Source organism: Quercus suber, unplaced genomic scaffold, assembly GCF_002906115.3.
Source record: "Quercus suber isolate HL8 unplaced genomic scaffold, Cork oak 2.0 scaffold_454, whole genome shotgun sequence".
Taxonomy (NCBI): Eukaryota; Viridiplantae; Streptophyta; class Magnoliopsida; order Fagales; family Fagaceae; genus Quercus; species Quercus suber.
In genome coordinates this window covers 127424-145955 of record NW_027069905.1, presented here as the reverse complement: position 1 = coordinate 145955, position 18532 = coordinate 127424, and the positions used below count along the sequence as shown (strand labels likewise).

The following is an 18532-nucleotide window of genomic DNA, read 5'->3' as shown; positions in this document are numbered from 1 at the left end:
CTCAGTCTGGCTCTCTTCGGCCTTGAACTGGAGCCCTCATCCAAGCACTGAGACACCGACATTACCCTAGAAGGGCAAGACTCAGTTCTCCCTAGGGCAGCAAATATAACGTTTATCGTGCCTAGAGGGGGTCTTGAAGAAGCATTCCCCTAAAATGTTTGGCCTGCCTGGCCTCCTCGGCTGCTGGAATGGTGTAGAAGCTGGGTCAACTTCCCTTCTCGGACCAGCTGTTCTAAGTGGTCCCACAAGTTTTTACAATCTTCAGTGGTATGTCCATGGTCTTAGTGGTATTGGCAGTAAAGGTTCCGGTTGCGCTTCACAGGATCCTTTGCCATCCTATTGGGCCATCTGAAGAATGGCTCATCCTTTATCTTCTCCAGAACCCATTGCACTGGTTCTCGGAATACAGCATTAACTGCCTGGGAGTTGGCAGATCCTGATTGCCTTCCAAATTCCCTCTGAGGTCGGTTATTATTGTACCGGTTTGCCCTGAAATCACTCCTCTCCTGAGGGACTGCCTCAAACTTTCCTCTACCTTGTATCTGATCCTCTTATACTCTTTTATACTTGTCTATCCGTTCCATAAGCTAACGCACGCTAGTAACAGGTTTACCAGTCAAAGATTTTCTTAGGCCATGCCCGGTTAGAAGGCCTTCCTTAAAGGCATTGATGGCCACGTCATCATGAGCTTCGTCTACCTCGTTGAACATTTCCCAATATCTATCAGAGTAGGCCTTAAGGGTTTCCCCTTCCTGTATAGACATGGATAGTAACAATCCCAAGGGTTGAACAACTCTCCTACAGGTGATAAAGCGAGCACTAAAGGCATGAGTGAGCTTCTTGAAAGAGTCCATAGTGTCAGTTGTTAAGCCGTTGAACCATCTCATCACCACTGGACCCAGGCTTGATGGGAAAACCTTGCACATTAAGGCCTCATCCCTAGCATGAATGGCCATTCTCTGACTGTAGTGGCTAACATGTTCTACTGGATCTGTTCTACCGTTGTAAATGGTGAACACAGGCTGATGGAACCACCGAGGAAGATTCGCGTCCTCAATGCGTCTCGTGAAGGGCAATTTGGAAACTTGACTCAGCGCTTTATTTAGAGCGTCATTTCCTAAGCCCTGATGAGGTGGGCTCTTATGCTTTCGCTCATGGTGATACTCTTCATCATACGAAAAGGACTCAATGGGTGGAGTTCTTGACCTCCGTCTGTAGCTGGTGTCATCTGACTCCTCAGAGGATCGCCCGGAGTTGTGAGCCATACGCCTTCGTCGCTCATACCGCAATGCCCTATTCAACTTGTTAATCTCACGCTGCATGTCCCCTTCGTTCTGTACGTGGGAAGCATGGCCTTTCCCCTTAGAATGACTTCTATCTGTGTGGGTTGTTTGTGTACTTCCCTCACAATCCCCCCTATGATCATGGACTACCAACGGGTTAATATGCTGAGAGCCCCTAGACTCTGCTTAGTGTGGATTAGCGTCCACCTGCTATGGGCTAGCCACTGGTTGCTGCGGTGTTCCCCCTTCCATCACAAACACTGCACTTGCCTTTCCTTGTGAGTAGATCAAGTTCTTCCCACAGACGGCGCCAATTGTAGGGACTCAATTTGGATTGGACCCAGAAAAATGGTGGGTTTCTAGCCCAACAAGCCCAAACAATAAATTTTTAGAGCGTGGGTGCAAGAACTAGTTCCACGTGGTAGAAAAGGTCATGGTTGTAGTGTAGGCAAAGACACTTCAAGCTGACTGTCTGATAAGAATTCTCCTCGGCTAGGTTTCAGTGGGTATCTTTCTAAGTCTCCTCCTCCTTCTCCCTTTTTCTCCCTCTTTTTCTCCCTTTTTTTTTCCCCAAAAGTCCTCCTTAATGTCACCCACTTTCTTTTTATATACTCCGTTCCTCACTCCATTTCCACCGTACACGTGTAGGCTTCGTTCTTATGACTCCTTCCTGTCCTATCCAGCACCTCCTGGGACCTTCACTTAGTGGCCATAAGGCTGCTTGATTACTGTTCAGATATCACCTCCACATTAATGCGGCCAGTGAGTTAGTTGGGAAGCATTTAATGTGGAGGTGGCAGCTCCAGAAGATATTTGTTATCTCCCCCAGTTCTTCCCTTATTTTAGGTTCACCATTCAGTTCCAATGTAACTTTGTGGGGTGCCCTAAATAATCAATAGTTATATCTACCTCGGACCATGGTATCCGAGATGAGACTTATCCTCGGATACGATTTGGGCCACCACTTATGACCTCTGTCCCTCTTTCTTAGACTGGTCCCATGATACATTTCTTTAATCATCCTCGGACAAGCGAATGTCCTCGGACTGGGCCGTTGGGCCTTAAGCCCATATCCTATGGTTCCTGTATCTTTTTAGATAATTGGCCCCACAGTATGGAACTCGAGTTCCATGCAAGCTTTGTTTTGTTTTGTTTTGTTTCTTTTTAAGTTTGATTTCCCCAAACTCGATTGGTAGAATACTCGGTTTTCTACCAATCAAGTTTTTTGATTGAAACTCGATTTTAACAAAATTAAGTTACGAAATAGGGGCACGGACCTAAACAGTTTCAAAACAGGGGCATATTGCCAAATATTTTAAAAAATAGGGGTAAAAGGCTAGAATCCCCAACATATTCATGCATTAAACAATAGAAATCAATGAAAGAAGAAAAGAAAAAAATAAGGAAAAAAAAAAAAACAGAATACCTCTTGCATGAGTGTGCTCTTCCATTGAAAGAATATTTTAGAATTCAAAGAAATTTGTTCACCTCTTTAAAGCCTAAAATACTTTACTTACAAAAAAGAAGTTCCTAAAGAAAAAGCCTTCGGAATGCTTTAACGTAAGGGGAATTGAAAAGCTTGAAGAGGAGCCCTTAATTCTGATTTTTTTTCTTCTATTTATAGAGGTTGGGATGCTTCAATAAGATTAGATACGAATTGGAATGCGTCCTTATCTCTAAAAAATCGAAAAAGGTAGGCCTAATCTTAATCAGGGAGTCCCTGGGCTGAGCCACAAATTTGGGCCAATCGGCACTCCAAGAGTGTCGAATGGCCCTCTTAGTTGCTGAGTTTGTGTTTCAATTTTGGTCCAATTTGGACTCCTTTTTTGAGGATTTTTGAGCTGAGAATTGCACCTAGACTTGTTTTTAAACCCGTATTCTAAAAATTAATTAACTTTTCTTGATATTCAGGTCTTTAAAGTGATAATTATCTTATAAATAAATATTCCAAAAAGACTTGATTTTTCACAATTTTTTTGTTATCTGATTATTTGCTTTATTCTCATGCAAGCAAGCCTATTTTTGACACTAACAAACAACCAATCACAAAATTATTTAATTAATTTTAATTGTTTATCCAATCAGAATTAATTTAAATTAATCATGCATGGTCGGCTCCACCCAAACAAAATGCATGCATACCGTGCAAACTTGATCATGTGATATCTTTCAATCCGACGGTCCGATTTGGAAACCGGACACATTGTTGTGACCGTTAGAACTTCAAGATTATTTTTATAATATGAAATGAATGAATTAATGCATGTAATGCAACTCTAAATTTTGGGTATGTGAATGGTCACTCTAGTCATCTTTCTAGATTAAATTATGGGTGCAAAATCAAGTGTCTACAAAATGCCTCTCATTGACAGAGCTTGTAAAGCGAATGTCAATGTAAAACAAAGACACTGATTTTAGCAGCCATGATTTAATCAAGGTTGACTTTTCAAAAATCACCTAGCCTTAGAACCTAAAACCTTAGAACATAGAACTAGTGTTTTGCAGTTTTGAAAAATGAAACTTGTGGATATTTGACCTACTTGATAACTGATAAGTTTTGAAATGAATCTTGAAATCCGGGTTGACTGAGAGGCTTCTCTATCTCAGTTTGTGACATGTGACGACCAATGGGCTTCTCTACCTTGATTTGAATGGAAGGTAACCAAGGGGCTTATCTACCTTGAAACCTAGGACGATTGAGAGGTTTCTCTACCTCAATTTTGAATTGTGGCAACCAAGGGGCTTTTCTACCTCGATTTGAATGGAAGGTAACCTAGGGGCTTCTCTACCTTGGAACTTATGGTGATTGAAAGGCTTCTCTATTTCAATCTTGGATTGTCGCAACCAAGGGGTTTCTCTACCTCGATTTGAATGGAAGGTTACAAAGGGGCTTCTCTACCTCGGAACCTAGGACGATTGAGAGGTTTCTCTATCTCAATCTTAAATTGCGGTGACCAAGGGGCTTCTTTACCTCGATCTGAATGGAAGGTAACCAATGGGCTTCTCTACCTTGGAACCTAGGACGACTGAGAGGCTTCTCTATCTCAATCTTGAATTGTGACGACCCTTTCTCTACCTCGATCTGAATGGAAGGTAACCAGGGGCTTCTCTACCTTGGAACTTGGGATGATTGAGAGGCTCTTCTATCTCAATCTTGAATTGTGACGACCAAGGGGCTTCTCTACCTCGATCTGAATGAAAAGTATCGAAGAGGTTTCTTTACCTCGAAACCTGGGATGATTGAGAGGCTTCTCTATCTCAATCTTGAATTATGATGACCAAGGGGCTTCTCTACCTCGGAACCTGGGGTGATTGAGAGGTTTTTCTATCTCAATCTTGAATTGCGGTGACCAAGGGGTTTCTCTACCTTGATCTGAAAGGAAGGTAACCAAGGGGCTTCTTTACCTTGGAACTTGGCGCGAGTGAGAGGCTTCTCTATATCAATCTTGAATTATGGCAACCAAGGGGCTTCTTTACCTTGATCTGAATGGAAGGTAACTATAGACACTCGATTTTGCACCTATAATTTAATCAAGGAATATGACTAGACTGACCATTCATATACCCAAAATCCATGATTGCATTACATGCATTAATTCATTCATTACATATCATAAAAATGATCTTGAGAGTCTAACGGTCACAACAGTATACTGGATTTCCAAATTAGACAATCGAATTAAAAGATATCGCATGATCAGGTTTGCAAGGTTTACATGCATTTTGTTTGGGGGGAACCAACCATGCATGATTAATTTAAATTAATTCTAATTGGTTAAAAAATTAAAATTAATTAAATAATTTTGTGATTGGTTATTAGTGTCAAAAATAGGCTTGCATGCATGGGAATAAAGAGGATAATCAGATAACAACAAAATTGTGGATAATCAAGATTTTTTTTGGAGTATTTATTTACAAGATAATCATTTCTGAAAAAAAAAAAAAAAAAAAAGAATTATCAGAAAAGGAATTTAATTTTTAGTTTTTTTTTTTTTTTTTTTTTTTTTTTTTTTTTTTTTTTTTTTTTTTTTCTGTATTTGAGTGATCATGATTATGATGTTTGTGTGGTAACAATAACTTATGTAGAATTGCAAGTGTAGCTATGATTATCTTGATAGGATTAGTTGCAAGGTGGCTAGATCTGCATGTTTATACCTTCCATTTGAATTAGAAGCTTAATGATTGATATAACTGTACTGATTTAATGATGAATACTTTTGATAAATGAAAACTAGGAACTTTTAAGAAAGCTAACCCATTTTAAGAAATATCATTATAGGCTAAAGAAAAATATCTTAAAAGAAAGCTAGAACCTATTAAGAAAATCACTCCACACCACACACTTGTCTTTGTTTTTGAATGTTGACAAACCAACATTTACCACCTCCAAGACTTCTACCAAATTAAACAAATATGAAATATGAAACACAACTTCTCATATATACCAGTTTCACAAAAAGCCCACATAAAACTATCAAATCTTATCTGAAAGCAATTCAATATGTATTCTCTCAATTTCTTAATAATCATTCTCCTTTTGGTATGATCCATGATGGAAAAGAGTGAGAAAACAAACATATCGCTGCATCATCAGTATTCCAATGATCAGCAAGTATATCCCAATCTTCTGGTATGCATCCCTTGGGTTAGTTGTTCTTTACTCGTGCTTTGTTTCTTGAATGCGGTATATAATGCTTAGTCTTCAGCCTAGACTTATGATCCCTCCAAGCCTTCCCAATTTTTTGTAAGGTAAATGTCTTCAAAGCCACATACGCAATAGGATTAACAAGGACACAATATATTTGCTACAATCAAATAGTTGAGTTATCAAATTACAAATGTTTTCATGCTAAAATACTTATGTAAAACCTAGTACAAAATGTCTTAATTACAAGTATTATAACTTCTTCAATACCTCTACAACACGCCAACACTCTTCTTTAAGTTCTTCTGGCATGTCCTTCTAATTAAGATATCTAATTAGGCACATATGGGGTTTCCGTGCAATCGTACCCAAGAAACTAGTGAAAGTCCTCGCCCCGTCATCAACCGATTGATGCATACTATTTAATGGCAACTCAATTTCTTGGTCATCGGGAAGATCCCAAATATCCAAGTACTTGCTTGGCCCGTGAGTGACACGTACAGCTAGCTACACATTTGAATTTTGAAGGAGACAATATCAAACAATGTCAAACAACAAAGCATGCAAAGCTAAGGATGAGTCTAAATATTCTATTAAACAAGTGGTCATTATACGCTAAAGAATATAAAATATTAGAAACATGCTGAAAAACTAATATATTTCAAGAAACAAACAAATAAATTTGCATGCAATTTATAGCAATTTGCTCCCAGTGCCACTTCATAGCAATTTGCTCATTGTACATGCAAACAAACATGTAAAATCTATTTTTAAATAAATTATGTTATGCACATAATGAAGTTGATAGTGCAAGTAACATTATTGTGAAATGCCTTATAAGATGTGCTATGGGTGCAACCTATACCTTTGCATACAAATTTACTTAGTTGTTCATAGACTACTTAGCCCTAGGTATGGGCCACAGTTTCTTTCATTTGGTCTTAAGATTATATACCATCATTTTAGTCACTTATCACAAAAAGACATCTGCGTAGTTTCTTTACATTCTAGACCTTGGTGCATCAACCTATCTCTCATCATCTCCACTTGGTTCATAATCGGAAGTCAGAACCAAATAGAACTCTTAAATGAGAATAGTTCTCCATTTGAACCAAGCACGTGATGTCTATTTTGTTTCCATTTAACCACCATATTATTAACAGTCTACCTCTTAAAAATAGGAAGAATTTCAAATGTACATGCAAGCATTGCGTCATAGTAATAGAAGATCATAAAAATGAGATAAATGAATTTCTTTCTAGGTATATACTCATGCAGAAGCCCAGGAATAGTCCTACAGTGGTAGAGATGGAGTTGATGGCGGAGATGAGGACGATTGGGATTCAATGCAAAGCTCAGGGTTTCGTGGTCCTCCTAAGCTTGACAATGGCAAGCGAAAGGTACGCCTTTGTGAGATTTTGAACACAATATCCACACAAGTTTAACCCACAAATCATTCATGCCCAGAAACTGTTTGCCATAACACTTAGCCTAGAAAGGGTTAGAGTTTCCCTTGAAAGTCGACACAATATTGGAATCATCGATCTTTGGAAGCACCCATTCTTTCCTGGACTAGACGCCGGAGTCATAAGGCCACGTGGGAGTAGGACTCGTCGGAGGTTTGGTGAGATGGGTCCGGGTTGAAAGGGAAACATTTGGCGGAGAAGAGGTGGGAGTATGTTGGATTGTTGTGGCGAGCCTCATTATAGATGTTTTCGTCGAGTAGGCAGTGGGGTTTGGAGACTGAGATGGGTTTTGGCTGTTGTTGTGATGACACAAAACAAAACCTAGGGAGAGAGTGAAGAGGTTTTCAAAGTGTCTGAGAGAGTGTGTGTGTGTGTGTGGGAGACTAAAGAAATTGCTAAAAATGTAAAGATGCTATAAATGAAAAGCCAAATGGAAAGAGACAAAAAAGGAAAGGGACAAAAAAACAGGGGAAAATTTAGGACTAGGTGCGGGCAATTTAAAGGTCTATTGCACGGTCCAACCTGCCGCTATAGCTAAGAAAACGAGCCGCAAAATAGGTATGTATTGAGGCGGTTTTATATACCGCTGCTATAGTATGCCGCAAAATGTTATATTTATTGCTACAGGTTTTTGAAGCGCTGCTATATCTAAGTCTGCTAAAACACATATATTGCGGTGGTTTTATATACCGTCGCTGTAGTATGCTGCAAAAGACTAGAACTATTGCAGTGGGCCAATGAAATGCCGCAATAGAACTCATGTACAGCGGCGGTCCAAAAAAGCACCATAATATGCGACATATAGCGGCAGTTTTCGCACCTGTTGCAAAAAACCAGCCGTAATAACTCATTTTTCTTGTAGTGTTAGTATGATTTTCTAATTTTCTTATTCGTTCAGTGGGGGCACATATGAACTATTTTAATCTACTTTGAGTTTTAATATGTAGTTATGCATTATTGATTAAGTAAAAGGTAGCACATATTAATTTGGTTCCTCTTTCTTATCTTAGCCCTGCAACATTAATTGCTGAGCGTCTTTGTTACTGTTTGAGACTAGAGATTTTTTGCTCATTTTGAAAGAGCAGAACCATATATATATATATATATAGTTCCTAGTATGTGGAAGAAGAGAATTTTTTTTCATATATATATATAAAAGCAATGGAAGTAAGTAGTGTATTATATTAGCAGTTTTATCTACGAAAATTTCATTTCATTGTCTTTTCATAATTTGTAATCAACTAACGATTACTTCTATTTTTAAGTGATTAAGAAGTAATTGTAGTGCTATTGGGCCTATTAATTTCATTTCACAAGTTGTAATATTGATGTTGATTATGTTAAAAACTTAACAAGGACCATTAGTTTATTAGCAACCTATTAGTTTAAACTCTTCAACTTGGCTTTATTGGCGAAACAATGGTGGAGATGGCTTCATGATACCGTACTCTTAAATCCTACTAGTTTCTCAAAAAAATTTAAAAATTCTTAATTAGTCTATCGTGTATGTATATGTGTGTGTGTACATATATATAAAAGGATAAATACTTCCCAATTCAACTTTTATGTATGCTCCAATCCATAGAATTTCTTCATATACTTGGAGGAGTATTTGTCAAGCTAGGGAAGATTAATTGGGAAATGGGGAGACTGGACATGTGGCTTTCGTTTCCTTAATCTAGCAGAGTTATCTCTCATTGTTTTGGCTTACAAGCAGGGACTGACCCAGGTGGGGCCCAAGGGGCTCAGGCCCCGTCAATTTTTTTTTTTTTTTTTAAAATATTCACAATGGTGATTGTATTTTAGCCAAAAAAAAAAAACTATTTTACCATCAAAGAACCAAAAAACCATGTGTTATTGAAGAAGGTAAAGCTAAATTTTTTGCAACTACAGTAAGCTAGTATAAATACCAGTTGATTGTAGTAAGTTGTTAAAAATAAAATAAAATATTTTATTCTTTCTAAAAAAAATACAATATTTTATTAAAATTATCTCTCTACTTTCAATTAAAAAACTCAAATTCTCTTTCTTCCTTTATTATTTTAATGAGTTGTTAATATTATTTTAAATGAAGTGGTAAAAAAATATAATATTTGATATTGGGTGTACTGTAAAGTGAGGTGGTAAAATAGATAAATTAGCTTTCTTAGGTGCTAAAAGCTAAATTTTTTAGCACCACTATTGTGAATGTTCTAACTTCAAAAAATAAAATAAAATAAAAATCCTAGCTAGCCTAGTATTAAAAAACAAACATTATTTATTTATTTGTTTTTTGTTGGTAGATGATTGCACTTTAATGTATTAAGAAATAACGATTTTGTGTATTTATAATTTGTTAATACTATATGGATGCCTATTTGGAAATTTTTTTCTTATACTCCAATCCCCTCTAACTTGAAATCCTGAGTTTGTCCCTGAGGCCAAGGATATTAAGCCTTTAAAGTCGCCATTGATAAGTTCATTCCATTAAGCGAACGCTTAAAAAAGGTAGAATATATTGGACGTGTTGTTTTATGGAAGCCAACAACCATCTCAAAAAGTTGAACTCACATTTTCAGTTATTAAACAAGTGCATATGTGTGTAACAAACACTTCCTGATTTATCGAATGCGAGACTTATTTATAGTTGTTGTATACTATGTGTGTGCCTTGATTATCTAGGACAACTATTTTGATATGTTGTCACTTGTTGTATAATTTTCGGGATTTTTTTCTTTATAACGTACTGTTTGTTTAGCTAATTCTCCAAAATGTAAATGTTAAGTTCTTATCAATTTAATACATTTCAGAAAAGGGGAAATGAAAGTTGAAACATAAGAGGCTAGCTATTTTGGCGTAAACCCAAATGGATTCCAAGTTTTTCCTGCTAAAAAATCAGTGTGACAATCATATATATATATATATATATAACGTTGCAATATGTATATTATATGGTGGTTGTATTTAGGCATTGATGTGCTTCATTATTAGCAGCATAGTGCATGTGCCATGTACACATACAAAAAAAAAAAGGCCCAATACAGAGAAAGCACACTTTAGGAAAATGTCAATAAAAATGGAGATGCGGGGTATCGATCCCCGTACCTCTCGCATGCTAAGCGAGCGCTCTACCATCTGAGCTACATCCCTTTTGATGTTGTACTCTTAAATATTTGTAGTAACCGTTAAAGAACGGCGCACTAGCACAGCCTTTTCTCTTCGCCACCAAAGCCTCTCGTTTCTCATCTCCTAAAAACTTACGAGCTGATCACCCATTCAACAATGTTCTCTCACTTGGTGCCTCAATCACTGGTGCCCTATCCAAAATAAGGACAAAAAAAAAAAAAAATGCTATATATAAGTTCATATCTTTATGTATACATTCTTTATAGTTGGAGTTCTCATTTGTTAATTTTAGCTCTTACTAGTGAAAAAAAGGATTCACACCTCAGTACCTCATGTGTTTTGGACGTGGGAATGTTGTCAATAATCAATAGGGACAAAAAAAAGGTTATGCTGTCGTAGTTATATGAATCAATTGGCATGTTACTTGTATGCAATCTTTTAAAAAAAAAGAAAAAAAAAAGGTATCCATATCTTTGACAAGTAATTTGGTCTTATTTAGGATCTAAAGGCCAAGCTATTTGAACTGTTTCGTCAACACTGTTGGGCCATGTTGAAATTCATCACTTTTGTGGAATTTCAGAATGCCTTTGAATTTGGTTAACACAAAGTTTCTTGCTTGTAAGATTTGCTAATCTCCTTGATCATGTCAAATAGCCAACCAACCCGATGTTGTTAATTCCTTGCTCAAGTCAATTTAACCTTAAGGAATTTTATTTACATATGCTTCTCCCTATTCCTTTATTGCATAAATTTGAATCCTTAATAAATATAGCATATGCGACTAAGAAAGTTTTATTTTTGAAAGAGCAAGGTGGAAGTTGAAGTCAATGATTCAAGACCCAATTAGACGCGTGTGTAAATTACCAATGAAGAATCTAATTGGAATCATCAAAATTTTACTGGGTGCTCGGTCTCTTGTCCCATTTAACTGGTATTTTTACTGAATGTTCTTTTTAAGTGCAGTTTTGAAATCTTGCAGATAATTTTGCTAAGTTTGCTCTTTTTATTTATTAGTTTCAAGATTTGTGCACTATACATAAACTCCTTTGGCCATGGTAAAAATTGCACATAAAAGGTTTTGGTATGAAAATGTAAAGTTATCTGCAAAGTATAATCTCATAAAATTGCAAATGATGAACTTGCTTTTTCTTTTTTCCTTTCTAACGTCACGAAATAGTTACTAATCCTGCTATTACAAGAGAAACAATGATTACAACTTCTAAGTACTGCGAATCTCACTCTTTGCATTGGCAAGGATTCAATTATCTTAGAATTGCTCAATCTTTTGCAATAGCAAGTAAGGAAGATGCATTGGCGGGCACATATGATACATTACCAAGAGGTTGCTTTTGATTGAAAAGTTTAACCACGTATGCATAAATAGGCAGTGTGTTCATGTACATGTCACCATAACTTTGTTTTACTTTTGTGCTCTTGTGTATTTGTACCGGCAGGCCCATAAGAGATAGTGCAAGAAATTCAATGCACTGAGCACACACATGAGCCAGTAAAATCTATCCAGGTGGTAATGATTTATGTTGTTACCAGAAAGCCATGGCTTGTGTTTGGAGTGACCAGTGACATTGTTAACTATTGAAACAATGACTGTGCTGAGGTAGTACCCCATTGCCAAGGAGGCCCAAGAAAGAGATGTAGCCAAGGATCTCATGCTTACGGGTGCCTCTGTAAAGAAAAATTCCAACAAACCAGCCAGGGTGAAAAGATCTGCTGAACCAAGGAACAAGTATTGGAAAGCAATCCAAAAGAATGTGATGGGCAATGGATTCTCAGAGTCAAGCATTCCTAAGTTGGTAGCCACTCTCTTCCGCTTTATCTCAACAAGAGCTGCTATTACCATGGCTATAATTGAAAGTACTAGACCAATACCAATCCGTTGGAGATGAGTGATTCCCATTTCGGATTTAGTTGCTTTACGAGCAAATGGGATGATGAAATGGTCGTAAAGTGGTGCAAGGATCATGATGAATGTTACCGGGAAAATAGGAAGTGAAGCTGGTGGGACTTTCAAGGAACCAAGCTTGGTGTTCATTGTAGCAGCTTGTTGGACAGAAAATGTGGATAGCTGAGCTAGGCAACAATTGAGCATAATGGTGCAAGCAAATATTGGAAGTACTTTTAGCACAATTTTGACATCTTCTACTTGCTGCACTGTGCATTCTAGTGCGTTGTGGACTGGTTTGTCTACCACTGCATTATTTAGGAATTTGAGACTTTCTGTTGCAGTTTGACTGGACTCCATTGTTTTGGCATTTTCCTCTGATTCCTTGCCATTTGGAGATGGAGAAGAAGGGTTTGTGGTCATGCTTGCAATAGCATTGCTTGGGCTTCTGCTCGTGCAGCAATTGAGTGTGGCAGCAACCAAAACCTTTTTAATCACAAAAGAAACTTAGTCTGTTTACATGGAGGGATGAAGCTAAATTGTGATTAAAGAATCATAGTCTATTTACATGGAAGGATGAAGCTAAATTTTGCTATTAAACTCAGCTATTAAACTCATTCAAATGCATACTCAATTGGGAAGTCCTTAAATGGTCTGAATGAGCAAAATTGAGCATTCTAGATTGGTTTATAAGGTTAGAATATCATTGAAGACTATTTATGGGATTGTCCTGGAAGTTGTTTCTTTGGTTTGCAAAACACATTTGCAAGCTTGCCACTCTTAGTAGTGCTGCAGGCAGAGTTAAATGGTTCATCAAAGTACTCTTGCTTTAATTAGTGAAGCACGACAAAGCCTATTCCATGATATGGTGCATTGTGGTGGGTGATAAAACAATTGGAAATCATCTTAGCCTTCATAATTTATGCAAACCAAACTAGAGCTATCCATATTGTGCCAAAGGCAACTTACCTTGAAGATGGTTGTAAGTGGACTTCCAGAAGGTATTTTGTTCCTATAAAAGGCTGAACCAGCGAGGAAGATTGGTATTGATAAGAATATGCTAATGGTAGAGAATCCAAAACCCCATTGCCACCCTTTATTGTCTTCAATCCACACCACAAATGTTACTGCAATAAGGCCACCACATGAGAGACAGAAAACAAAGTAGTTGAAGAAGGTTGATCTTTGCTTCCTTCCTTGTGGTGTGCTTTCATCAAATTGCTCAGCCCCATGTGATGGTAGTGATCCCTTTATCCCTCCAACACCAAGGGCCACAAGATAGAGGCCTATAAACAACATTGCAGCTTTTGCACCATAAACTTCCTGGCAAGGAATATTGAGGTTGGTTGGGTCACATACTGGTGGCATTAGTGAAGGTGACCGAGCTTGCACAAAGAGTACACTCAAACCCTGTTTGAGTAGTTGCATCATTAGGAACAGTATATAATGTATATAGTTCATAAAGTTCAGTAGCTTATCATTCTAATATATATATTTCAATTTAATTTAGGAATTACAAATAGTGTTAAACTAAGTTTAAACTTTAAACTAATTAGAATTTGTATCTAAAGAAAAAGCTAATTAGAACTTATTGTTAAGTGATTTTCTATAAATTCTCTAATTCTACTTCATATATATATTAATTCTACTAATTAAATATGCATTTTTGAATTTTTATAGCATACTCCTTGACAGTAAATACGTTTTTGGAAAATTTTGTGTTTATTCATTTAGTTGGACTTTTTAAGATTGCGTTTGGATAGATTAATATTTGGCAACTTATTTTATTATTTAGCTTATTTTTACTATTATTCATAGGTCTTACGGCACTTTTTGGTACTATTCATGAGTCCTACTGTACTATTTCAACTAACTTTTACCTTTATTTACAGTACTTTCAGTAAAAAATTTTCAATTTCAATATAATAAGCAAATTCTAAACATACCCTAAATTTAAACTTTATCCTTTCCATCACGTACTGGGGCCTTATCCTATCCAACACGTAATGGGGCCTTATCCTATCCACCATGTTGGATATATTTAAAAATTCATCATTTTTTTGGGCCCTTATCCTAAACTTAAAGCCAGGAAAATTGCCTAGTCACTTCCAACCTAGAAAGGTAGCCCACCTTAGTGAGACAATGGTTTGTGACTGGCCCAAATATTTGTACGACAAATTGTCCAGTACAATCGTGGCCCATATTATAGACAAAAAGGACTACAACAAAACAAGGTTTCTATAAAGAGACCCCCTTCCTTGGGCCCATAGAAAAAGAAGAAAATGACCCTTTTCCCTCCTTTTTTGTTTTTGCTTTTGTTTTTTGTTTTCTGAGTAATCCTTTTCCCACTAAACATTATGTTTGTACACTGCCAATATTCCAAATTTAGGTGTTTTAATTAAAAGAGAGAAACACACAAATATATACACAAAAGTAGAATAAAAAAAAAAAAATAAAAAAAGAAAAAGAAAAATTAAGATCAATCAAGCCCTTTGCTAGGTAGCTTAAAAATATGAGGTATTTCATGAAATTGCTATGCAAAATTAGGCTATTCTCTGATAACATGTGGAACATATACACGAATATCACAAGTTGTAAGAGAATAGTTTTATGGAGTTGCTCCATAAGATAATTTGTTAAAAGTAGGACCAAACCAGTTGGTTGGCCCCCACAGAACTGGGCCCATAGGCCACGTGTTGACCCCACAGGAACTCCTGGACTGTATTGCAAAGACAGTGACACATTTGTCGTATTAGGCAATGAGATGTCACTGTTGAAATGTTGTTGGGTCTTGAAGTGGGATTGAGGTATGGGCCTACTTTCATGGACTTGAATTCTGCTCTATCAAGATGGAGACTATACATGTGGTCCATGCCATCCATATACGGATCATCTATATATAGATCGTTATACTTATAAACGTGATCCATTAAAAGCGTAATCCATATGGAATGAATTTTCTGTATGGATCAGTGCCAGACTGCCAGTGCTGCATACACTTTATTGTTTAGTCACCGTACACCAAAATTGCCATGTCTTATGTAAGGATGATAATTGTACACGTGTATCCTAACACCCTAGCTGCAAAGATCAGATAGTGTGAGGTGCCACGTGGCTCAAAAAGGTATGACGTGTGTTTGGTGAGTTTTAATAGGGGCTAAGCTTATGGCTAAACACATTAAGGTAAAAATACGTGTCCAGTTTGAATTTTATTGTGTTCAGTGGATTACAATATTGTACATAAATCGTGTCATTTAATAAGAGGGTCTCATTTGTATAAGGTAGTAGAGACAATATTTTTGACACTCTTCTTATATTAAGGTGACAAGATTTTAAAGCTGGAGGACAATATAATTGTACAGATGTGGCCTTGGAGCTGAAATTGAGAAAGTGAAGTTTCTCTATGTACTAGCAAAACAGAAATAAATATGGGACCATGAGACACTCACTGTGAATGGATATACGTTGCATGAGTAGTATGTGTGGGACCGAGATGTTCTAAATATGGTTGTGTTTTTGTGTGCCTAGCTAAAATGATAAGTTTGGTATGATTTGAAAGTTTTCTTCAACTTAATTAGAATTTGCTCTTGATAACTTAATCGATTTCTTCACGGGAAAATCCTTCAACAAATGATAACTTTCTATTTTTTTGGTTAATGGAACATAATATATCAATGTTCAATGAACACGTCAAATGTTTTTAAGCTAGAAATCATGTTAACTTTGTTTGTTTCGTACCACCAAACTAGAAGAAACATTAAATGATTTTTGCCTATATTCTCTTACTTCACTTTTAAAATTTATTGTTTCTACCAATAATAAGGCGGTTTTTTAAACCCATGTTCTCCAAATAAGAAAAATCAGACAATTGAGTTACAACTTTCAAGGCGTGTAGTAGTTTCAAATTTCTAATTAATCACCCATTCTACAATCTAAGAATTATTAGTTGACGTCATGTTATTAGTTTTTGTTTTCAAAGTTATTGTGGTACAAAAATCAAAGTTGAGAATCTTGGTAAAAAAGGGGAAGAGGGTGTGGAAAAAAAACAAAAAACATGGGATATGAATTATGAAATACAAAGTTAGACAGGCCCTACAAAAGTATTTTTCTTTAAAAAAATTCTAACTTGTTTCAAGCCAAAAAGAAAAGGAAAATTTATAAACAGGTGAATTAATTCGCAATTTAATTTGCAGAAAATTGAGTGCATCCATTTACTACTCTCACCAATGAGAGTGTGCCCAAGTAATGTTCCTGAAATCCAAGTTGGAGTACCTTTATTACAACCCCAGAATTGTATGCTTTGAGCTCCAATGACATTCAAAATTCATGCAAGTCCTTTTCTCTCACAAGAAATGGAGTTGGAATAAGAGGTAATTAAAATAAACCAACTTGAATCATACTTTTCAATTTCGTGATTTTGATTTGTTGCATTTTATGCAATCATGCAACCCACTTTACAAGTGACTGATTCTGGCTCTTAATAATTGCTTAATGCAAGCCACGTTTACTTTAGATTCCCATTAAGAAAGTCTTAGCAGCCTTTTTTATATAAATCTATTTAGCTTTTCTTTTTTTCTTTTCTTTTTTTCTCTTTTTTATTTTCAAAATAACAAGATTGACGTACAAACACTTTACCCAAAAAAAAAAAAAAAATTAAAGGGGGAAAAAAAAACAAGTCTAATCTTTAGGAAAATCCAAACTAGTTCACTAAATAATTAACAGAGAATTTTTATGGCTAAAAAATATGAGTGTGTGAAAGAGGAGGGACTGAAAAGAGTATTAACTTACCAGGAGTTCAATGACTGCACTTATCAAGTAGATGTGATAAGTAGTGAAAAAGGCATCAGATAGGAAGCCCCCAAGGAGAGCCAAAAGGAAAGCTGTCCCCATGAAATTTGTGACATTGTTGGCTGATTTGGAAGGAGAGAAGTGCATGTACTCTGATAGATACAGTACCAAGTTGCTTGCGTTTGCTAAATATGCCAGGTTCTCCAATATCTCCACCACTACAAGCAAAACCAAATGATTTTTTTACTTTTAGCAATATATATATATACACAATTAGAGGGAGTACCTTTTCCAGACAAATAGACACACACACACACCCACTTAAGATATTTTCTTGTGAATTGAAAAACATGAATCAGGTGGTAACTTTTAAAAAGAAAGATCAGCTTGTGGGTGATGAGAACTTTTTTGCACTAACCCAATACAAAAGAAGCAGCAAGCATGCCACCATGGTTGCCTCTGAGAGCTGGTTTGTTCCTCCAGTTCACATAGCCTTCCCATTTGCTGAACTGGTGCTCTTCTTCCTGTACATAAAAACTCTAGAGGAGTTAAACAAAAATAAAGCAATATTAGTTGTGATTTCCAATTAAGGAAACCATTAACATGCAGAGATAGAAAGAGAAAGAAAGATGGAGAGAGAGAGCAACGAAAAGGAACCCACCATTATCTCCTCTCTCTTTTTCTCTCTTTTTCAAGTTGGGTTGATTGGTTTGGATCCCAAGTGTATAGAGGACTTTGATGATAAAAGTAAGAGTGTGATGACTAGTGGAGGGAGATATATCATATATATAAAGAGGTGGGGAAATGAAAAGGGTCCAACTCGGGCGGGGAGTGGTCTAGAACAAGACAAAGACTTTGATACCTTCAAAGTTCACACTCTCCCTATGTTTCCACTCATAATTCCTTTCCTTTATATATTTATTTTTTTGTTGTGTGTGTGTGTGTTTTTTATTTTTTTTATAAATTATATTTTTAGTTTCTAAAATTTGGCAAGGATTCGATTTTGGGCCCACATAAAAAAAATCGGATTTAGTCATTTTAAAAATGGAACAGTATGGCCTAAGTTTACGTGATGAGAATGATGTTAGGGCACCATATTTTTAATGGACTAATAGTTGAATAAACTCCATATTAACATAATTAACCTAATGAATGCGCATGGTAAGAGAAAGGGATTTTATTTATTTATTTTTAATATGGATAAATCTTTAAGAGACTTTCATCTTTAGGTATTGAACTTACTATTAAAAAGAGGTAAGGTTACCAACCGAGCTATGAGCCTTGGTAGGGAAAGGGATCAATAGCTTGGTTAAAAATATTTAGTATATTTCTAAAATAATGAAAG

The 18532-nt window shown here is 36.3% G+C and overlaps 2 protein-coding genes and 1 non-coding gene across 3 annotated transcripts; all 3 read right to left on the bottom strand.

The window, feature by feature from the left end:
- Positions 1 to 587: 587 nt before the first annotated feature.
- LOC111989036 (uncharacterized) lies at positions 588 to 1322 on the bottom strand. The gene has a single exon (XM_024020842.1). It carries the CDS (start codon positions 1320 to 1322, stop codon positions 588 to 590), a length of 735 nt encoding a protein of 244 aa, XP_023876610.1.
- A 9128-nt stretch (positions 1323 to 10450) lies between these two features.
- TRNAA-AGC (transfer RNA alanine (anticodon AGC)) lies at positions 10451 to 10523 on the bottom strand. Its single transcript has one exon. It is a non-coding gene; the product is annotated as a tRNA-Ala (tRNA).
- A 1092-nt stretch (positions 10524 to 11615) lies between these two features.
- On the bottom strand, positions 11616 to 18030 carry LOC111994814 (protein NRT1/ PTR FAMILY 4.6). Its single transcript, XM_024026693.2, has 5 exons — positions 17849 to 18030; positions 17606 to 17711; positions 17188 to 17405; positions 13369 to 13809; positions 11616 to 12885 (listed from the first exon to the last, which is right to left on the bottom strand). The coding sequence occupies exons 1-5, from the start codon at positions 17849 to 17851 to the stop codon at positions 11920 to 11922; spliced, it is 1734 nt and encodes a 577-aa protein (XP_023882461.2). The 5' UTR covers positions 17852 to 18030; the 3' UTR covers positions 11616 to 11919.
- Positions 18031 to 18532: the final 502 nt, after the last annotated feature.